Raw genomic sequence first — 20,010 nt, 5'->3', positions numbered from 1 at the left:
ACTCTGTGCCACATGCAAAAGGCTGAGAAAGAGAAGGTTTCTTCTGCTGGTTTTGGGTTTGGGGGTTGTTGGTTGGTTGTTTTTTTTCTTTTTTTTTAGCTAGAAGGAGGGGTGAACTGAAAATTAAGTTCCTATGAAAATTAAGCAAACTCAGAAAGGATTTGAGATAAATGTGGCATCTGCTCCAGTCTGGGCAGCTGGAGAGAACACTTGTGAGAAGCACAGGTTAATTCCCCACACCAGGCTCATTTTTAGCTACTTTAACAAAGAGCCACCAGCGCCATTGTCGCAGCTACGGGAACAGGGCAGTTATCACTCACAACTGCACTCCGCTACCTGACACTGCTGATAGTGGCCATAACGCAGGCTTTCCTACACCCCAGCAGCAAGGTACATAAACATCGCCTGGAGAATAACAAATTTGCTCTTGCCATTTGCATAAATAAACTCTGCGGGGTCCCTTGGGGTAAAGGCTGCCTCCCGCGCGCATGCGTGCACAGCACAGTATTAACGCTGAGCTTATTCCAGAAGAGCTGAACAACGACAACCACAACTCAGGACGAGCTGATGGGAGTTGTGGGTTCCCCCCCCTTTCCAGGGGAAAAAAAAAAAAAAAAAAAAAAAAAAAATCACGAATCAAACTACATCCTCCAGTTTTCTGCCCCTGTTAACTGTGAGGCTGAAATTTCAAGCTCACGCTGGAGAGTTCTTGTAACACGCAAATTCACTCATTTTTCTGGAACAATGCTTCCTTTGGGATATGCAAGTGAACCATACGTGCATCCTTCCTCCTCAACCCCTCCCCTCAAGGCGGTCTAATTCACAGCAGGACTACATGACTAGCTCAGCTTTTGACTAGGAACTTTTCACCAGAATCGTAGCATGGTTTGGGTTGGAAGGGACCTTAAAGATCACCCAGTTCCAAGTCCCCTGCCACGGGCAGGGACACCTTCCACTAGACCAGGTTGCTCAAAGCCCCACCCAACCTGGTCTGTTCAACATACATGCAGAAGAATGATTTTTATCACTTTCGTTTGTTTCTATCTGTTCCATTAGAAACAAAACAAAAACCCCAACTGGGGGGGGGGTGGGGTGGAAATATCTCAGACACTAGGTCAATCGATTAAATCATGTACAAAAAAAATGCTTGTATAATCCCAATTTTAAAAGAATAATTATTTTAAAAAAAGCCAGCTTGGCCACCATTAAAACAAAATATCAAAAAAAGAAACCAACAACAAAACAAATTGAAAGAAAAAAAAAATTAAATTTTACCCTCCAGACCTTTAAAATGGCATAGAAAACTACATAAACACTCCTTCCCACCTGGGAGGCCAAAAAGCAAAGGGCTGGCTGAACTTAGATGGGAATAAATTGAGGAACAAGAAACTAGAATGTATCAAGCTATAGACATCGCCCATTTAAGCAAAGATTTATAGGACATCTGCACCCCTCAGCTGGCTGCTGATATTACGGTGTCTCAGAAAATAACAGCTCTGTAGAGATCATGCTCTTTTTACAGCCCTCAGTTCAGAAAAAATGCTACTGGAAATGGTGTTTTCAATCTGGAGTGAGCAACCTGAGACAGCCCTGGCCTGTTTTTAAAAATAATGAACTCTGCAAGCAATATCTGCTGGCCTCAGACTGTGCCAGGGAAGGCTAGAGACCTCCACAAGTTCAGCCAAAGGTCTTCTGGAAAATTAAGGGTACCAAAACACCCAAAGGCCGCTTGGAAACAGCTTGCTGTGAGGGCTTTGTACATCCATCCTCTCACCTTAGACGTCACCTGGAAAGCAACCCACATTGAAAGAGACCGAAACCTAAAGCACCACTGGGTCACACCTCAGCTAGTTACCTCTTCTCTGAGCTTCAACTGCCTTTTTTTTTTAATACCCCTCCTCCTCAATACTGACTGGCACCTGCTCACTCAGGTTGCTTGAGAGTTGCTGCCATTTTGACCCCTTTTTATGCTGCAAATTCCTTGGTTTTCAGGCCAAAGAAATTTATTAGTTTCAAGTACTGTGGCTAACCATAGATAACAGCATCTCCTTCAGCTACCACTGCACTAAACTTGGTAATTTGTCTAAGTTACAATCTCTCCCATAAGCCACTGCAGATGGAAACAGGCATTTTCTCAGCTCGATAAAAATGCAAGTATCCAAAGCCTTTCAACAACCAGAGGTGGGAAGGTTACGCTTGGGAGCTACACCACCATGATGGCAACTAAGCCTTCAAGTTCATGTTTTCACTTCAGCTCATATCACCTCTATGTTCAGCCTAAGTATGGACACGCAGGAAAGTTCACAGATAAAATCAGAAACGTCAGTCTGACCTTGTTTCATCTTCTGCGAGCAAAACCACTCTGCCTACAAAAAAACCCCACCCAACCCCATGTTCCTGCAATGAAGAGACCACCACGAGGTGTTACCATGCACGTCAGAGGAAGCCAAGCCTTTCAGACCAGCTTTGGAGACCTCACACATCTGGTCTAGTGGCAACTTGGGCCAGCATGCCAGCAAAGAGGTCATGGGGTTTTGGTGGATGTCAACACCGTAAAACCACAGAAAGACAGTTTTGACCCGTCTGCCTTTATTTGGTGCTAGACAGGTCAGGAGCAGAAAGGCAGAAACCGACTGCCCCTCTGGTCACAAAGCCAATGCGAGGGCACCGTGGCACACACGCTGCACGCAGAAGCCACACCGGAGAGAAGAAATCCCCTTGCCCCTCCCTGTCCAACAGCCCCCCCGCAAGCCCAGCTCACTGCCCCAAGCTCAACCTAAGCTCCTCCATGCCTGACTTCAGAAGGGCTCTGCAGCGAGCCCCCAGCGGGGTGCCTGTGCTTACGGCCAGAAGGCATGCTGGACTGCGCCGAGCTTTTTGGAAAACGCCAGGCCTAAAACCAGGATGTCCCCATCAACATCTTCACTTGATTTTGACCGGCAGCAACAAAACTGAAGCATGCGCTGGTCTTCCAGCACAGCGGCTTGGGGCTAGAAATGGTCTCAATGCTCTAGAACAGCAGAAAAAGTCTCAATGGTTGCAGCAAAGCATCCAAGAAGTACACTCAGCTGTCGGGTGTATGCACATCTGGAGCCCTGGCTCCCCAACATGCCAGAGGGGGAAGGCTGGGGGTTTAGAGCCTGGGTGATGACCAAAGCTGTCCTCCCTGCTCCCAAGGGGCTCCCTCTCAGCACCTTTCAGGGAGAACACCAAAGAGGCCTTGTTGCTTCCTCACCACCCACCAGCATGCTGCAAGGCCTGTGTTAGGACACTTGTTCATCTAACCAGAGGCCTGGGAAGGCTGCCGCTGCCCTTCCAGCCTTCCTCGCCTCCACCACGGCAAGCTCAAGTGGAGGGGGTGGCGGACAACCAGGCTGATGCTGGGTATCCCCTGGAGGGACCATGACTGAGGACATGTCCCTTGGACATAGAAGGGCACCCAGACCTCTCTTGTGGCATCTGGGGACCAACAGGTGGGTGAGCAGCCAGCCAGCTGCCACTGCTCAGTCCCACCACTTTTGCTGGTAGGCCCCCACTTGGAAATTATGCCCCCATCAAGGGCTCCAGGTTAGCTCTAACACTTCTAGGGAGGTGAAATACAGGCTCATCTCTCTAAACACCTTGGTGATCCCTGACATGATGCCCAGCCTGACCCTGGGAGAGCTGTTTCAGTGCTCCAAGAGCCAGCAGAGACGTGCAGAAACCTTCCCCTTCCATGTTGAGAGCATGACATCAGCCCACAGCTTGTAAAGGGAGCGCAAAGCTGCGTGCTGGACAGCAGGCTGACCTCGTAAAATGGGACCAGTTCAATGATTATGCTGCCCTAGAGTTCCTGGGCCAGTCCCTACTGGCTTCAATAGCACCCCTGCTAGCTATTATCTCAGAAGGATGCTCGTTACAGAAAATCATGTCCCTCTGCCAAGTTCTCATGTCTCACTATTTTTGGAACAACACGGGCAGGCTCTGTGCCTCAGCAACTGTCAGCAGAGCCACAGGAAAGCAAATCCATATAACGATCAGGCTAGTGGGGACAGTGCTGGAAACAGCATTGCCTGGGGGTCAGTCCCCTGAAAGCACTCTGTAGTCATGAGAAAACGGATAAGGGCAATAAATGTAAAACCCAAACGCTCTTTGACACTATCTGCATGGGAAGCTGATCTCCCCCAACCCTTTTCATTCTCATGCATACAAGTGGAGACAAAAAGGATTTAAAAGCAAACCACCTGTGCAGGAAGGATGGTTCCTAAACCTCAAAGACAACAGGACCTACTTACTGCAAACTCATTTTAATTAAAACATTCCAGGATCCACATTCCCCAGGATTAAATTACTGACTTTGCTATTTATACATATAGCCTCTTTCACCCGATCCAGGACAGTATTGTTGAGGTGTTGCGTGACACCAGTGTCAGGTAAACGGAAACAAGCATTTTTTGGTGCTTCTGACCCCTAACACAGGAACCACAATTATCTGCAGGTCCCAGCACCTGTCAGCAACTCAGAGATTACTGGAGCAGGAGCATAATCCTCTCTGACACTAAAGGATGATTTTAAGGCCCTAGAAAAAGCAGAGGTAAATGGCTTAGGCAAGGTGCAAAGTTTCCAAGGCAAGGCTTTCAATTACAAGAAACAAATAATAAAAAAACAGAGACATGGTGAGCAAGGAAGACCTCACAGAGATGCAGCTGAAGCAGGACTTAAACCGCTCCCACTGTGAGGGAGCAGCAGGGCTCCTTCCTCGCTTTTCACAGGAAAGGAATCTGGAGATGCAAGTCCAAAACTGCCCAGCCCAGCGGCGGGCACGCAGAGGGCCATGTCCAGCCTCTGCCAGCCTGCTGTGCACTAATATTTCCTCTTTAGGCTCTGAAAACTGTGACCCATGTCAGGCAGAGACAACCCTTGCAGCTCCTACCATCTAGTGGCTGCAGTATTACTGTGTGACAGAGCAAGGAGGCTGTTTGGAGGTCAGGCAGCCTCAACCCACCCTGGGCAAATAAAGCAGTTCTTGCTAGCGGGTATCACTTATGCTGCAGCTGAGACTAAATTAGGAGCACAGTGAGCACAGGGGCAGCACAAGGGAACAGAAAACCTTTCTGAAAACCATCAGCAGCTAATGTAAGCACAGAGAAACCTCAGCTAGCTCTAAAATGGGAGAGCAAAAGTAGCAGCAATATATAGATGAACTCAGGTAATGCAGTGCTGTTTCTGGTACTTGTGCCTGCTTAGCTAATACTAGATTTTACCGGCACTACACAACATCGCACAGTGCAACACAGACATGCCCCAGGCTCTTTAAGCTACCCCTAGGCTGCTAAAGTCAGGGCAAGAGTTTTCTGGTTTGGGTGGAATACTACGCAAGAGTCAGAATTCATCCAGCCAAACCCTCAAACCCTTTGAGCACTCTGTCCTCAAACTGCCGCAGCATTTCAGGCACTTCCAAGGTCCTTCCTTTCCAATTTCCACAATTTCCTCTTTAACTGGGGGTGGGGGGCATACATAACTGGACATCCCTATCCTAGGGGCAGCCTCACCAGTGCGCCAAGCGGAGGGGATAACGACTTCCCCTGAGCTCCTGAAGCAGTCCAGGACATAATTTAACTTCTGTGCAATCGAGAATGCACTGCTGGCTCATATTGAACTTGGCACCTACTATAAGCGCCAGGTACCTTCCATCTGAGCCAATACCCTGCCAGTTAGTCCCTGCCTCTCTTGATGCATCTCATGGGATCGGGCTCCAACTTTGTTTTGACAAATGGTAAGAAGCCTCAAAATGGCCAGGTCTTGAAAAATTCCTAAAGGCAGGCCCAGTAGGTCATTATTTATCCAGCATCTTCTCAGCAGACTGGAGTCGTGCTTTGTTTCTTTATAACATGAACTGTTAATGCCACATTTTGAGAGTTTGGGCTGTAAGTGTGATACATGTGATGTGGTTTCCATGTGATTGCAAGTGAAACCAGGTATTATTTTCTGTAACCCTGCCCCCAAGTCCAAACATAAGTAACGCTTTTAAATATGGCTGCAGGCTGACATTTGAATAAGTGGTTACTCTTTTTAGAGAGAGAGATACACACACACATATATATATACATATATATTTTATTCTTTTCTATCAAGTTCATGTTAATGGAGGGGATAGCTCAATGCCATTTAAAGAATAAGCAGAAACCCTAAGTACTGTACCAGCCTTGTTAAGCCCTCCTGGAAGGACTCTGTCCACTGAATACCCAGGTGTTGCAATCATTTCTCTACTACAGCAATGGGATTTAATTGTGCTTTTATAAGCAATTTAAATCTGGTTATTCTGGATTGAAATGGGTGTCACTGAGTACAGAACATGGGCAGAAGATGCAATGAACCACACTAGCCTGAAATCTACTTTTTCTTTCATAAACACTTCCCCCTTTTTAGTTTTTTTTACTATTGGGGGAAAGTGGCGTTCTGTTACTGACAGTCCAGATAATGAAGCAAAGTGGGATTCAAGTTAAAGAGGAACCGAAGTAAGACTAGAAATAGCAGGGTCCTGCTACGACAAGCACCACTCTTTTGTCACCTTTTCAGAGACTGACCAGCTCTGTTTCAAGGCAGCAAGGGCTGAGGGGTTCCTGCCTCTGCTCCTCTCACGACAAGCTGGTCCAGAAATTCCTGTTCCAGGCTGTTCTACTGTTTAGCAACCTCCTTTTCATTTCCAGTCTAACAGTATCCATGGCCAGTCTAGACTCATTTAATCTTAGCCAGCATCTTGACAGCTTTGTTTCCCTCCTCAGCATTCGACATCTGCAGACACCAATCAGATCCTCTTTTTGCTTTCAATTTGCTAGTCTAAAGTAGGCTGAGTTCTTCCCTTTTTTTCCCCCCTCTTCGCAAAAGACTCTGCAATTACTTCATCAGCCCAGAAGACCTTGTCTGCACCCATGGCAGATTGCATCCATTTTCTGAACATGATACAGTACTAGCACAGTGACCTTAAGTCTCCCTAAGTTCATGGAAAATACTCTACACAGCCCAGGAGCACACTTGCTATTTTCACATCTACATTGAAATTCAATAAGGAAAGCCATAGCAACAAGTAAGCAAAACCCACTGCTATCCTACATCTGACCTGAAAAAGCACACATCAGTACTGGATATTTCTGATATTTTACATGAGGACTTCAGGAAAGCTATTAAAATTTGGGCCTTGTGTCTTCATATTATGAAATAAAAGTGGAGTTTCCTTGGTTACTAGTGACAACAGTGAGCTTTAGGTTTTATTTCTGCTATACAGCACAGCTGCTCTGTGAACCATGTAAGCTGTATATAAAAAAACCCAAACAACCAAAGATACGAGATGGTTTGTTGGTTTTTATTACATGAGTCTACCCAAGGGCTCCACCCTTAAAGAGCACAATTCTTAAACTCCATAGCTGGCTGTTGCATCACCCCAGTGAGAAGAGAAACGGGTAGGTGGCAGGATGCATCTGTCTGACTTTTTTTTTTTTTTTTTTTTTTTTTTTTAGTATTCTGGGTTTATGTAGGAGGAGTGAAGCCACAATTAAAAGGGCAAGTTTCTCCCACCTCTTCCAAGAGGAAAAGAAGCTCTATTACCATTTAGCAATGGACAAAAAGCAACTGGCAAGGAGCCCAGGCAGTCTGGAAGAGCTATGCTGCAGAAAATGCTTTGGTCCTAACAAGAGTTTAGCTCAGGGACTCCCAAACTTACCGTCAGGTACACTGCTGTGGCCACTGCCTCCGTCACAGCCACTCCTCCCTCCACCACCCACATCAGCAACAAGCTCCCACCCACACGCACACACCGAATGAGGCTCTAAGCTGGACAGGCAGCGCATGTGCAGTCCTCCACTGAGTTACACGTACCACAAATGACAGCAATGGTATCATTTGTCTTACCTACGCAAGAAGAAATAGCAACCATATACAGATCTGATTCAGTGTCCACCCATGTCAGTAAGATCCTTTGCAGTAACCCCAGAAAGATTGTGTACTGCTCAGAACTGAATGAAAAAAGGCCAATAGCAACAGCAGGCTACCCCTGCTGCCAAGTACAATTCATTGGGTTTGCAGATAATTCAATACAAATACAGTCCTGTTAAAATTCAGGTAGCAAGACAGCAGAGCCTGAGGTCCCACGGCAACAGGAGGACACTGCAGGTCTGTAGACATGTGCGTATATGCATTTGGAAATATTCAATGGCACAGAGATGTTTCTAGGGAAGACACAAAGACTTCCCTGTTATTACCATTTCATTAGGGAGCTCAGAACAAGTCAGGATTTTGTTTCCCAAATGCCCAGATGTTAGAGGTGGAATATAGGAGAGTGCTCTGTTCACTCTTCAGCAGAGAGGTTTCTCCTGGGTCTAAGGTGGACATTTATGACAGACCAGGGACCAAATACACAGGAGAGTGTCTCTGTCCTAAGCGAGCCAGCCAATGTTAGGAGGAAGGCTATCCACTGCCTGGGCTATACTTACAGGAGTCTGGAAGCAACAGTAGAGCTTGGTGAGGAATGGGTGGTTCCTTGCTAAAGAAAGGATGCGTTTCTCTGTCATGGTGCATTCAACATCATCATCTTGGAGAATGACGTCCTTCTTCAACACCTTCACTGCATAGAGCTGCCCACTCTCTTTCATCTTGGCAAGCATCACCTAAACCAAAGGGGAGGGTGAACCGCAAGAACCCTCAGTATTTAAGAGCAACACGAGCCTCCCATACCTTCTCGCACTAGAAAGGTCAGTTATCTCATGACCAGGCTTGTGGATGCAACTGAGTCAGCCTGTTAGTATGTACAATCCATGACACACGCTACTGTCTGCAGCAGCTTCTCTGGACAGAAGTACTCACACATGTTGCTCCAATGTCTGGCACGGGGCTAGCTGGTCTAAGCTCATCCACTGTGCCAGGGCCAACACCCTGAGCAGTGCCATCCATTCCAGTTCCTTTCTTAGTTATCAAACCCAAATGCACCATTTCACATTGACTTTGTGGCAAAGCAGAGAACCGAAACCACCATCTCACTGCATTTGAAACCACTGCCTTGTTTCCTTTAAAGAAACACTGCCCAAATGAGTACTAACGCATACACTTGCAATTTCTGGTACAGGCCCTAGCATGCAGCTGTTCCATTGGTTACTAACTTTTTTCTTTTATGTGATATCCAATTCTTCACTTCACTGCCAGTCTTCTTTCTCTTCCCTTTTCTCCCTTCTCTCTGTCACCAACTTTGTTGCACAAAGCATACTCTACTGGACAGCCTGTGTGCCACATTATAAAATAACTTCATCTATGTTGGAGCTTCTTAAATAAGGAACATGACTTTCCCCAAAAGACCCAGGAGTAACTCTCACCTTTCCAAAACTGCCCTTTCCCAGTACACGCAGGAAGATTAAGTCTTTGATCCCAAGCTTGCTCGCTGAACTTTCACTAATGTTGTTGCCAGCTTTCAGACTGCCTTTTCCCTGATGTCTCAAAGTAGATCTTGAAACCAGTTTCTGTGGAAGAAAGAAAGTAAGTATCCATCTGCATAGAAATTGTACTTCTGCCTCAAAAGTGCTCACAGGTAGCCAGCCTACCAAGCTGGGCACTTAGGACCTGTTCAGATGCACTGCTTGGCCACTGGAACAGAAAGCATGTTGGTACCACCACCCCACAGAGCAGCTACATGTGACCAGCCAACCCTGGCACCACGCAGAGCTGTGCTGAGATGTCAACACTGGTTCCTGACCTGGGCATTTTAAGTTGTAAACCCATTCCCAGCAGATCCAAGAAGGTGACTCTCTCCATCCTCACTCCCCAGAAGAGTAAGTCAATGAGCATGGAAATCCAGCCTCCTAGCTAACATCGGAGCCAGGTGAACTGCATAATATCTGGTGAGATCTAGAACCCGAGCAGATTTCACCTGAATCCCTTAGGTTTTTATCTGATTTTAAGGCTCTTACTCAAAGCCTAGTTCAGTGGGACCCAAACTTCAAAATATTTTACTTTCCCAGCTGGGCTGCTGGCTTCCTTCACTGCTGTAAGTTCGATGGAAGGCTGTTCATTTCCATGCCAGCAGTGAGGTGTCTGCATTTTCAGGAATTGTACCAGTATTATCACATATTTCTAGAGGTCCTATTTTTGCAGTATACGAAGATCAAGTCAACCTCCAGTGCCATCAGTTCACAGCTCTCCAGGTATGAGTACGCATATAAACCATGAGTAGTTTATTGAAGTTTATTAGCCCTATCAAAGTCACGCAGACTTCTTGAGCTCCACCTTGCGACTACTTTGGTGTAAAGCAAAATTCCTCCTGCACGGAAGACTCGTCTCAATGCCACTGAAATGGCAACCCTGGCCATGGGGAAAGAACCGAGAGCATTCAGGACAGCACCCAGCAAAACTCCCACAGATTTAAGCACAGTCTGACCGCTTACCTAGAGCCTTTAGCTCAGCAATAAAAGATTGTTAAACCACAAGCACACATTTTTATTTTCCTGGTTTCATCTCTTTTTGATGTGCAGATCATGCAAACAACAAATGCTAAAAAGGGCTGATTTTTACAGAACTAAGATGAGTGTGGGACTTCTGTTTCCCTGTAACTCCCAGGATACTGTCCCCCTGAACTGCTACAGCATGAAGAGTGAAGATAAGACAGTCTGCTGCAAACCAGCCGAAATCAAAAGGGGCAGCACAGCCTCATGAGCATGCTATGCTGATACAGCATGATGTGGTTGACCACTGTAGCTGGCTAACTGTATGACAAGATTTACCACATCTAACAATTATGTTTTGGGTTTAGTATTTTCTTTTGGGTCAAACAAAAATAAATAGACTAACATTTTATTACATGTTATTGTGGTCTCAAGCAAACTCACTTTTCAAAACTGTTCACAAAGGAAACATGATGAAAACTGACTGCTTATCACATAACAGCTCTGATTTCTGTTAGTAAACATGGGCATTTTCATTCAAGTTCTCACAGTGTGTTTTAAACTCTCTGAATAGGTTCAGATATACAACAGTTGGCCTTTTAGGATGCCTTAAGCACTGACAAGCAGAAATTGTACAGATATGTCTCAACCTTGCCAACAATCTCACTGGGACACTATCAGACAGCAAAGACCAGAGATGCTGTTGTGTTGATAGGGACCACAAATTTTAGCCTGGGAAACTGCATGGAAGAGTGAAACTGTTTCCTCAAAAATCACTCAGAAAAACAGTAACAAACCTGTGAAGAGAACCTAGGTCTCTTGCTGAGCTCTTCTTTTGCTCCATCACAAGCCACATATGCAGACAGAGCATTTGCGCTTGCAGTAAAGGTAAAAGAAGGCATGGCATGAATTATATTGATCACTAATTAGTTAGCGGTCTTATTCTCCTCTCATTCATGCCAAACAGATAAAAAAGTGGAGTCACAGCACTGTGAAACATAATCGTATAACAAAGCAACCTATAAAGCCTCCACCAGGGTAAAGTTGCACCCAAGACATTTATTTTCCAGGTGAAGTCTTTGCCACAAGCTGCAGACCATAACAACCTACTCATGCAGTCCACCACCCAAAACCATCTGTCAAAACTGAAGTCTCTGACTTCTCCTGCACCCATGTAAAGACTCAGTCGTAAATGTTTTAAACAGAGGAGAGAAAAAAAAAAAAGAATAAAAAGACTCACCGAATTTGGGGAAATGCTTCCTGGTTGCAGACCCATGCATGCCAAGGTTTTAGCAAGCTCTGCTGAGTTCACCCCACAGTTTGGCGCAACGTTTGCTTGGCATCGGATGTGGACGTTCATTTTACAGACTGACGGGGGTGATGGTAGGGATGGGAAGTAAAAGCAAAGGAACAATCAAAATAACTAGGAGGGATTTACTGGTGAGAAATAACACAGTAATTCTGCTTCAGGAAACATACCCATCCAGATCTATTCTTTAGTGCCTTTAAACTAAAGGGGTTTTTGTCACTGACCTTAGCAGAAACAAAATTAGAACTTCTGTAAGAGAATAAACTCCTGAAAATCAGGAATACACCCCAAACTTTCCAAGTAGGATGTTGCACTGCCTACAGCTATTCCTAAGCACGTTTCTCAGGTATACAGATACCACTGCAGCTATGCCTGCAGATAAAATTAGTATTTATAATGTGATTTGCGACAAACTTCCCCTACATTTGCAGGTATATAATTTTAAAGACATATTGTTCAGTGGGAAACTAAAATCTTTCCTGCTCTCACTCGTGGACACACACACACCCTCTTGTGGGAGATGAAGGCAAATGGAGACTGCTATGGCTTTACAGTCTGGATCACTGAAATAAAAGCATAACATCAGGACACGCTCTGTCATCAATTAACAGCGTGACAGTGTGGTCAACCTAAAGCAATGACCTTTTTCCCCCCGGATGCCTTTTCATTGCCTTATCAGCTGAGGAAAAAACTTCAGGTAAAGGGAAAAATGAATGCAGGAAACAGTGATACCCAAGAATATCCTCAACAATGCAAGTTAAGCAAAGCTGTGCTAAGAATGCAGAGTCCTTCTGGAAGCCAAAAATTAAGTAGTAGATCAGTGTTGTTTTAACTCTTGCAAAGATGAATATTCATTGATCAGGTTTCTCTTGAAGGTTGCACAAATGAAGCCCACACACAGTGCATCAACAGTCTAAAAATATATGTATTTTGTGAAAAGGCTACAGTAAGAAGCTGCTCACTTTTACACTGTAAGCCCTGTCGCATGATTCCCCAGAGCAAGGAACCGCAGTGGTCACAGAAAGTCGGGACTTTGTAGGTGTGGATGCTGAACTTATGAGGAATGTTGATGCCAAACCTCTGCTCAGTCACCTGAGGCTAAAGAAAAAAAAGAAAAGAAAAGCACAGATTTACAATTCAAATGCATATACAAGTTGATGTTCATTTACACACAGGCATTTAAGTGCAAGACTATGAAAATAATACCAACTCATGCAAGGTCCCAAGCCATCACCTCACTGAGGTTTACTGCAAGTGAACATTGAATGGCCAACCTCACCTGCTGCAAGCCTGCCCTGGTTTCCTTGCTGGGCAGGCTGGACTACCTGACAAAGCAGATTTTAGAAAGGGCTGCCTAGCCAATTTTGAATTCTTAAAAAACTAAGTTAGAAGTGTGGATTACCTCATCACAAACCTATCACACTGGAGTGCCACATATAAATTATGTTAGCTACAGCATTTTGTATCTAACCAGTTTTCAAATTATTAAATTGCATACTATGTGCCAACATGTAACTTTAGGTCAAACTGTTGATTTTATTAAATTTAACAGGGACTAGTTTTTCCAGCTCCTCCTAAAATTCTCATTCCTCTTCTCACCCTCCTTGTTATTAATAGACTTTCATCACAGGCCCATATTTCGCTTTATCACTTGTTCTCATGCCCTTTTTCACCTTGTTCTTTTCCAATTGTGAATCATTCAGATCTCAAAGACACCTTAGAAAACATTACATCAGCTGAAGAAACCAACCCCATTTAGCCTCCTCATTCCTTTTTACTCCGTTTCTCAATAGGCAGATCCTGAAAGACTGAGGGGGAACCCACAGCCTCACAAAGAAAAGTCAGGTGTGCAACTGAAACAGCGAGTTTAAAGTGAGCGGGGCCTCCTCAGCCTTGTCTTCTTTAAAAGGTGGCTTAAATGTGTTATAAACCCTCAATAATCCTAAGAAGAGGGGTGAGGAGACTCGCTATTTAACTTGCATTTTACCCTTAGGCATTTTAACTTATTTTCATCTGGTTTGGCAAGGGGTCCTTTTAAGAAATCTAGCTCTGCATTTTGGAGGCAAGAAATAACAAAGGCAATTGCTTATCTGCACTAGAAAGAAGGTTTCTATGTGGCACACAATACAGAGCTACCTCCCAATTAAAAACATTTCAACTGATTTTTTCTTGAACAGTTACTAAACAATTTCCAGTTCACAGAAATGAGACATGCAATACACAGGGCAGTTTTAGGTAGAAATGTTACTCCCATCAAATACAGCCAAAACTAGCAAGAAAGAAAACCTTCAGAAACACAAATTATGCAAGGGGGGTTTATTACAACATAAATAATTTCATAGAGTAAAGGTGTGGAGCAATGACTAAATGAGCACTTTAAGTTACCAGGAAAGAAAAAAAAAAAAAGCAGCACAACAAAGACCAGTGGTTGGATTTTAAGGCCAGAGAGATCCACATTAAGAACGGGGTACCAAATTTTGATGACAATACAGTTAATCATGCAAGAAAATTACCAAGGTACAGTGGTCTTGCTATTTCTTGATGCCTTTCAATGAAGACACCCTGCCTTCTTCAGCTATGTGCTACTCCAACCAGTTGCTGGCGCTGACAGAAGAATGGCCTTTATGCATGTCCCTGACACACTTTCCCACTTTTAAATCCACAAATAAAGATAACCCAGAGTAAATTCTCTTGTAGGACAACCCCCAGCAACCCAGACACCCTGAAGATTCACAGATTATGATGACCCAAAATAAACAACATGACTTTACCTTGAGATCAGTCTTCTTAGTATTGTTTTGGCACGTGCAAGCTGTAACAATTAGATGATGGCAGCGCTTGTGTACAACACAGGTGCATACTAGGAAATAAAAGAGGTATGCTGAAAAGAGCTCTTGAAAGACTCAGAACACACAGCCCACCAGCTGGATTCTTTAAGGCTCAGCTGTATCATCAGGACACAGTAAAGATGTGAAAAATAATCAGTGGCTTAATTTCCAAAATCTCATAACAGGTCTGGAGATGCATCTCCAACCCTTTCCATCAGAAAATCTGCACTAGGTCATTCATACAGCCTAGAAAACAGCTGCCTATATAAAATATGGGCAATGCACACAGAAACAATAGTGCATATTCCCAAATGAACTGGAAAAAAAATGCTGTTGAAATAATTATCCAGTGGAGAGGATGTCACACAACGTACAAAAGCAGTATTAGAGAACACAGGTCTGAGATACCCAAAGTCATCCCTACACATCAGTGACATAGTGCTTCTTACACTGGATATCCAAGTGAGTCCTGCCCAGGTTAGTTTATCACTGAGGCTCAGTGCAGTGCTTGGGTCTGGGAAGCTGGATAACTGCAGCAGAATGGTTCTGCGTCTAAGCTAATTAGCCAATCCTCATCAAGAGGGCTAATCAGCCCTAAAGCACAGTTGGGCTCTCTCCAAGTCCGAAGCTGGCTTGGCTGGAACAAGCTTGGATTCCTCCACTTCGTAACCCCACGTGCACTGTAGACACCACTGTGTAAGGAGATTTTTGTAAGGGAAACTGCAAGTTGCAGATATGTTGCAGGATCCCACATTATTCTGTTTGTTGCTGACTTAAGCTTGTATTTGTGAAAGGCTATCAGTAACATTCACTTTCACCCAGAAATTTTATGCAGGATATCCATTTTGTTTACACACAGCTTCCTTTCACAGGAGGACACCAGTGCCCTTTGACGTTGCACAAGAAACAGGCTGCGTTAGAAGGCTATACCTGAATGACCACGCACCCATGAAGCAAGTAATTCTGCCATCTCACCACAGAAAAAGGGAAAGGCAGAACAATAATTAAGTGCAAACAAGCACCACATACAGCTATACAGCCATTCAGCCAAAACATGCAGTCAGACAAAAGCGCTGTGCCAGCCCACAGGGCTGCCCTTTGAAGTCACATCCCTAATTTCACTCTGTTGAACTTCGTAGGGAGGGAAAGGAAGAGGGTGGCTATTCTATTCTTTGTCTCCCAATACCAGCTGAACGCTGTCCTGAAGGGACCCTGGATGACTCAAGCCTAGCTGGGTGCTGCATGTACCCAGCAACTCAGTGGATCTGCACAGGATGAAACACATCAACTGGACCCTAATTATTTGCATGAATGTAGGTGGTTGCTCCTGCATGCAGGCAAGCCATCAGCCTTACAGCTGCCCAAATGCACAGTTTTGGCTGGCTGGAGAGGAGGAGGAGTGGTGACTTCAGAGAAGCTTGTAACCACAGGATGTCCCAGCAGCAGAAGAAAGCACTCCTGAAACAGCACATCCTACACACATAGCAAGCAGGAGCAGGGCATCTTACCTTGGCACTGGTATCCCTGCTTCCCAAACACGCCCCTGTTTAAAAAAAACCGAACATAATTTAACATCAGAAAGTCAGTCTTCTTGCAGATCATTTACAGAACAGAGTGCCAAAATGCAAGAGGATCCCAAATGACCAGATCCCCAGGGCAATTTAGCCAGGGTGTGAGAGCATAAGAAAGTACTACAAGGGCCATAGCTTACAGAATAGGCTGTCAACATGCACGTTACTCCCCACATTCCCCCCTCACTCTAGTTTCTGAAATGCCTCACTTTATTACAACACACACCACACTTATTAGACTGATCCCAGCAGCCCACACCCTGTTATTATCTCTCCCACTCCATGCTCTTTTGAGACATATCTCAGTTTTTCTCCCTGCTCTGCCTACTCCCCCACAGGTATCACCTCACACCTCTGCTGCCTGTTCTGTTCTCAGGCAGTTTCTCTAGTCTTTCAAGCAAGTGGGTTTTCTCAGTGTAATCTCAAACCTCCACACAAGTTAATATCTGGGGCCTTTCTTCAGCTTGCCTAGGATACTTTTCCCTCCTGTGAAACAACATCTACTCTTACAAGCGAGAAACACTGCCTCATCCCCACACCATCCCACTTTGTTTCCTGCATCCAAGATACACATCAGCTCTGGCTTCTCTGCAGTAGACTCCAGTTTGCAGCAGAAGTGTACCCTGCTAAACCTGATGGCCAAAAGGAATCTGGCAAAGTGCTGGGGGACTGATTCAGTATCAGGGACAGCATGTCGGTCCCCAGAATGTGAAGGGATGGGAAGCTCCACACCACCACATTTAAACCATTCTTACCAGATGAACTCCCTGCAGTGTGAGCAGTACGTTGGCTGTCGCAGGTAGGTAGCCATGAATTTGTGCCCGTTCACCTGATGCACTCGCCTTCGCATCGCCCGCTGGCGTTTCCGAGTAAGATTCTTAAAAATTCGATCCCTCTGGAGAGTCCCTATGCAGGGAGTAGGGAAAAAACAAAAAGGCGCAACAAAACATTAACATTATCATGAACAGTTACTACTGGTTTTGGTGTGGCGTTCAGCTGTGGAGTCCCCAATGTAAGATGGATGTGGACCTGTTGGAGCAAGTCCAGAGGAGGCCACAAAGATGATCACAGGGCTGGAGCGCCTCTCCTATGAAGACAGGCTGAAAGAGTCGGGGTTGTTCAGCCAGCAGAAGAGAAGGCTCTGGGGTGATCTTATAGTAGCCTTCCAGTACCTAAAAGGACCGACAAGAAAGCTGGAGGGACCTTTTACAAGGGCCTGTAGTGACAGAACAAGGGGTAACAGTTTTAAACTGGAAGAGGGTAGATTTAGGTTAGATATTAGGAAGAAATTCTTCACTGTGAGGGTGATGAGGCACTGGCACAGGCTGCCCAGAGCAGCTGTGGATGCCCCATCCCTGGCAGTGTTCAGGGCCAGGCTGGATGGGGCTTGGAGCAACCTGGGCTAGTGGAAGGGGTCCTTGCCCATGGCATGGGGGTTGGAGCTAAATGATCTTTTAGGTCCCTTCCAACCCAAACCATTCTCTGCTTCTATGATAAAATGCTTTTAAAGGCCACAATTACATCCCTGGTTTAGAAGTTGGGGGACCATGGTCCAGAATGAAGACAGCATCTCAGATGGGCAAAGAAGTTAATTGCAAAGGCCCCTTCAGCTCAAAATTACATTCTTCATCTAGAAATAACTGCCTCTTCCCATCTTCCTCTCCCATGTTGAGACATGTTACTAACCCATTAATTCACAAGCTGTAAACAGACCAGAAGCTCAAGGGTAATGAGCTGTTAGAACTCACAGCTCTTTGGGCAATAACTCCAGAAAACATGACTATGTGCAACCAACTGATGAGCACCTTGGTTGCTGAGCCGAAGTGAAGCAGTGCCTTGCTCAGTGAACAGCTCAGTGAACAACTTCAGTATTCTCATGCTACACTTCTGTATCACCATTAGTAGCAATTTTGCTTCCTGTATTGGATAAAAAGGAACAGCCTAATTTTTCAAGGACCGTTAGCTGTTTAACATATGCCACTCTCAGCTTTCTTTAAAGGGCTCATTTTCCCAAGGGTAGATAATATTTTATAGTTCTGGAAAGTGGGAACCCAGGAGCTGCTGCGTCCAAATCTGAATTGCCCCAAAATTCAACTGAATTTTTAGAATAGAATATACTGTTTCACAGTTGGAAGGGACCTACAACAATTGCACAGTCCAGCTGCCTGACCAATTCAGGGCTGACCAAAAGTTGAAGCGTGTTGTTAAGGGCACTGTCCAAATGCCTCTTAAACACCGACAGGCTTGGGGCATCGACCACCTCTCTAGGAAGCCTGTTCCAGTGTTTGACCACCCTCTCAGTAAAGAAATGCTTCTTAATGTTCAGTTTAAACCCACCCAGCACAATTTAATATCACAAAATATCATCTATTTAAATATTTTTTTTTTACTGGGTTGAGTTCAGCCATATAACTATTTCCTAGAAAAGCTAAATTTACACAAAACAAGTCACTCTTTAAAGGTAGAACTAAGCTCTAGATCAAGAAAGCTATTCCCATACAGCAGCAGCCATATGACTTGCAAATCACAGCCAGCTGGTCTCTGGGGTCCTCGCACAGACCAGGTAAGGCTCAGCTGAGCTTCCCAGATCAAAGCCTCATCTGGAGCACACCTGCCTCAGAAGAAAGAAATGAAATTTTCAAGCTAGTTGCTTTGCCAGGTAAAGGCCCTGCTAACAAGTGCATTTTGGGGACACACGCTGGAGTCTGCTAGAGGTAATTGTGCACTGACGTATGTACTCAGGACTCTTGAGCATGGACTGGATGCAAGACAAAAGCCAGCTATTGCCAAACCCTCTGCATGGGTATAAGGACACAGGAAGAGACAGGCAGCCTGTAAACTTCCCACCCATCTGATCATCCCAGAGTAGTGGATCAGCAATGGTACCCAAACACAGCTGTTACCATCCCACTTCATTTACCCATAAAAAGGGGGCAGAGCATTTCCTTGCTTTCAACTAGCTTTGTTGATTAACCCGGGGGGGGGGGGGGGGAAGAGCAAAAATCTGTCAACCTGATCAAGGCTTGAAATGTAAGAGTCCCACATCACAGGCATACTTCCCGGTCCTCTTTATAGCAGTGGAGATAAGGGAACCATCCTGTCAGTACTGAACCCAGCCACTTCAAAGGGCCACGAGGCACACGATGTATTCTTCTCGGTACTCTTGCCACACAGGTTTAGAGGCAAAGCTGGCCATAGAGCTCAAGAGGGGTTTTCTGCTGTGTTCTCCCAGCCATTTGCGCATGTGTCCCCTCCGCAGGCACTAATGGAAACCTCCTACCCAATGGCATAACTGTAAGATGGAGCACGGCTTGACTTTAGGACAGCTTCCATTTATTTTTAAAATGGGAGTGCATGCTATAAATTAGGATTTTCCCGTTAAAACACAAAAAAGGATGTGGTAGGGCTGATCCAACCACTTAACAGAAACCTGCTTGCTTCACTGCAGAGCTTCAAGCAGCTGAGCAGAGGGACTGGTGCAGAAAAGCCTGCTTTTCTAGGGAAGCACTTAAACATGTGCTTAATTCTCACCGAGGTCAACAGGACTCAGGGGACCACAGGAAGTGCCAGCCTAAATCAGAACATTGGTCCATCTAGTTCAGCATCTTGTCTCTATCAGTGGGCAACCAGAAACACATGACAGCAAGATGGAGGAACCCTGCATCTGGGAGATAATTTGCCTCTTTCCCACACAGAATATGTCATTTTGATCTCCAGAAGTGGGAGCTGACATGCGGAGGTTTAATATCCCTTCCAAACATTCAATCATCTTTGCACAACTTTAATACCCTCGTTATCTACCATAGGAAACATGGCTGAGAAGAACTTCAAGAGGTCAACTGGTTCGTCAGTCTTCCCCAAAAGATCAAGAGCCAGTTGCTTCACTGAGCCCAAGCCTC

The 20,010-nt window shown here is 45.1% G+C and overlaps 1 protein-coding gene across 1 annotated transcript in view; it reads right to left on the bottom strand.

The window, feature by feature from the left end:
- The window catches only part of PRKCH (protein kinase C eta), a 121,609-nt gene that overhangs the window by 53,840 nt on the left and 47,759 nt on the right, over positions 1-20,010 (bottom strand). Inside the window, exons 3-9 of the mRNA XM_056346569.1 lie at positions 16,867-17,017; positions 16,049-16,083; positions 14,484-14,572; positions 12,675-12,810; positions 11,644-11,771; positions 9,342-9,485; positions 8,469-8,642 (exon numbers count right to left, since the gene is read on the bottom strand). Of these exons, the coding sequence (XP_056202544.1) occupies positions 8,469-8,642; positions 9,342-9,485; positions 11,644-11,771; positions 12,675-12,810; positions 14,484-14,572; positions 16,049-16,083; positions 16,867-17,017 (857 nt within the window). The remainder of the gene's footprint in view (positions 1-8,468; positions 8,643-9,341; positions 9,486-11,643; positions 11,772-12,674; positions 12,811-14,483; positions 14,573-16,048; positions 16,084-16,866; positions 17,018-20,010) is intronic.

This window comes from Falco biarmicus, chromosome 7 (genome assembly GCF_023638135.1).
Source record: "Falco biarmicus isolate bFalBia1 chromosome 7, bFalBia1.pri, whole genome shotgun sequence".
In the NCBI taxonomy this organism is placed as follows: Eukaryota; Metazoa; Chordata; class Aves; order Falconiformes; family Falconidae; genus Falco; species Falco biarmicus.
This window is presented reverse-complemented; position numbering and strand designations above follow the sequence as displayed.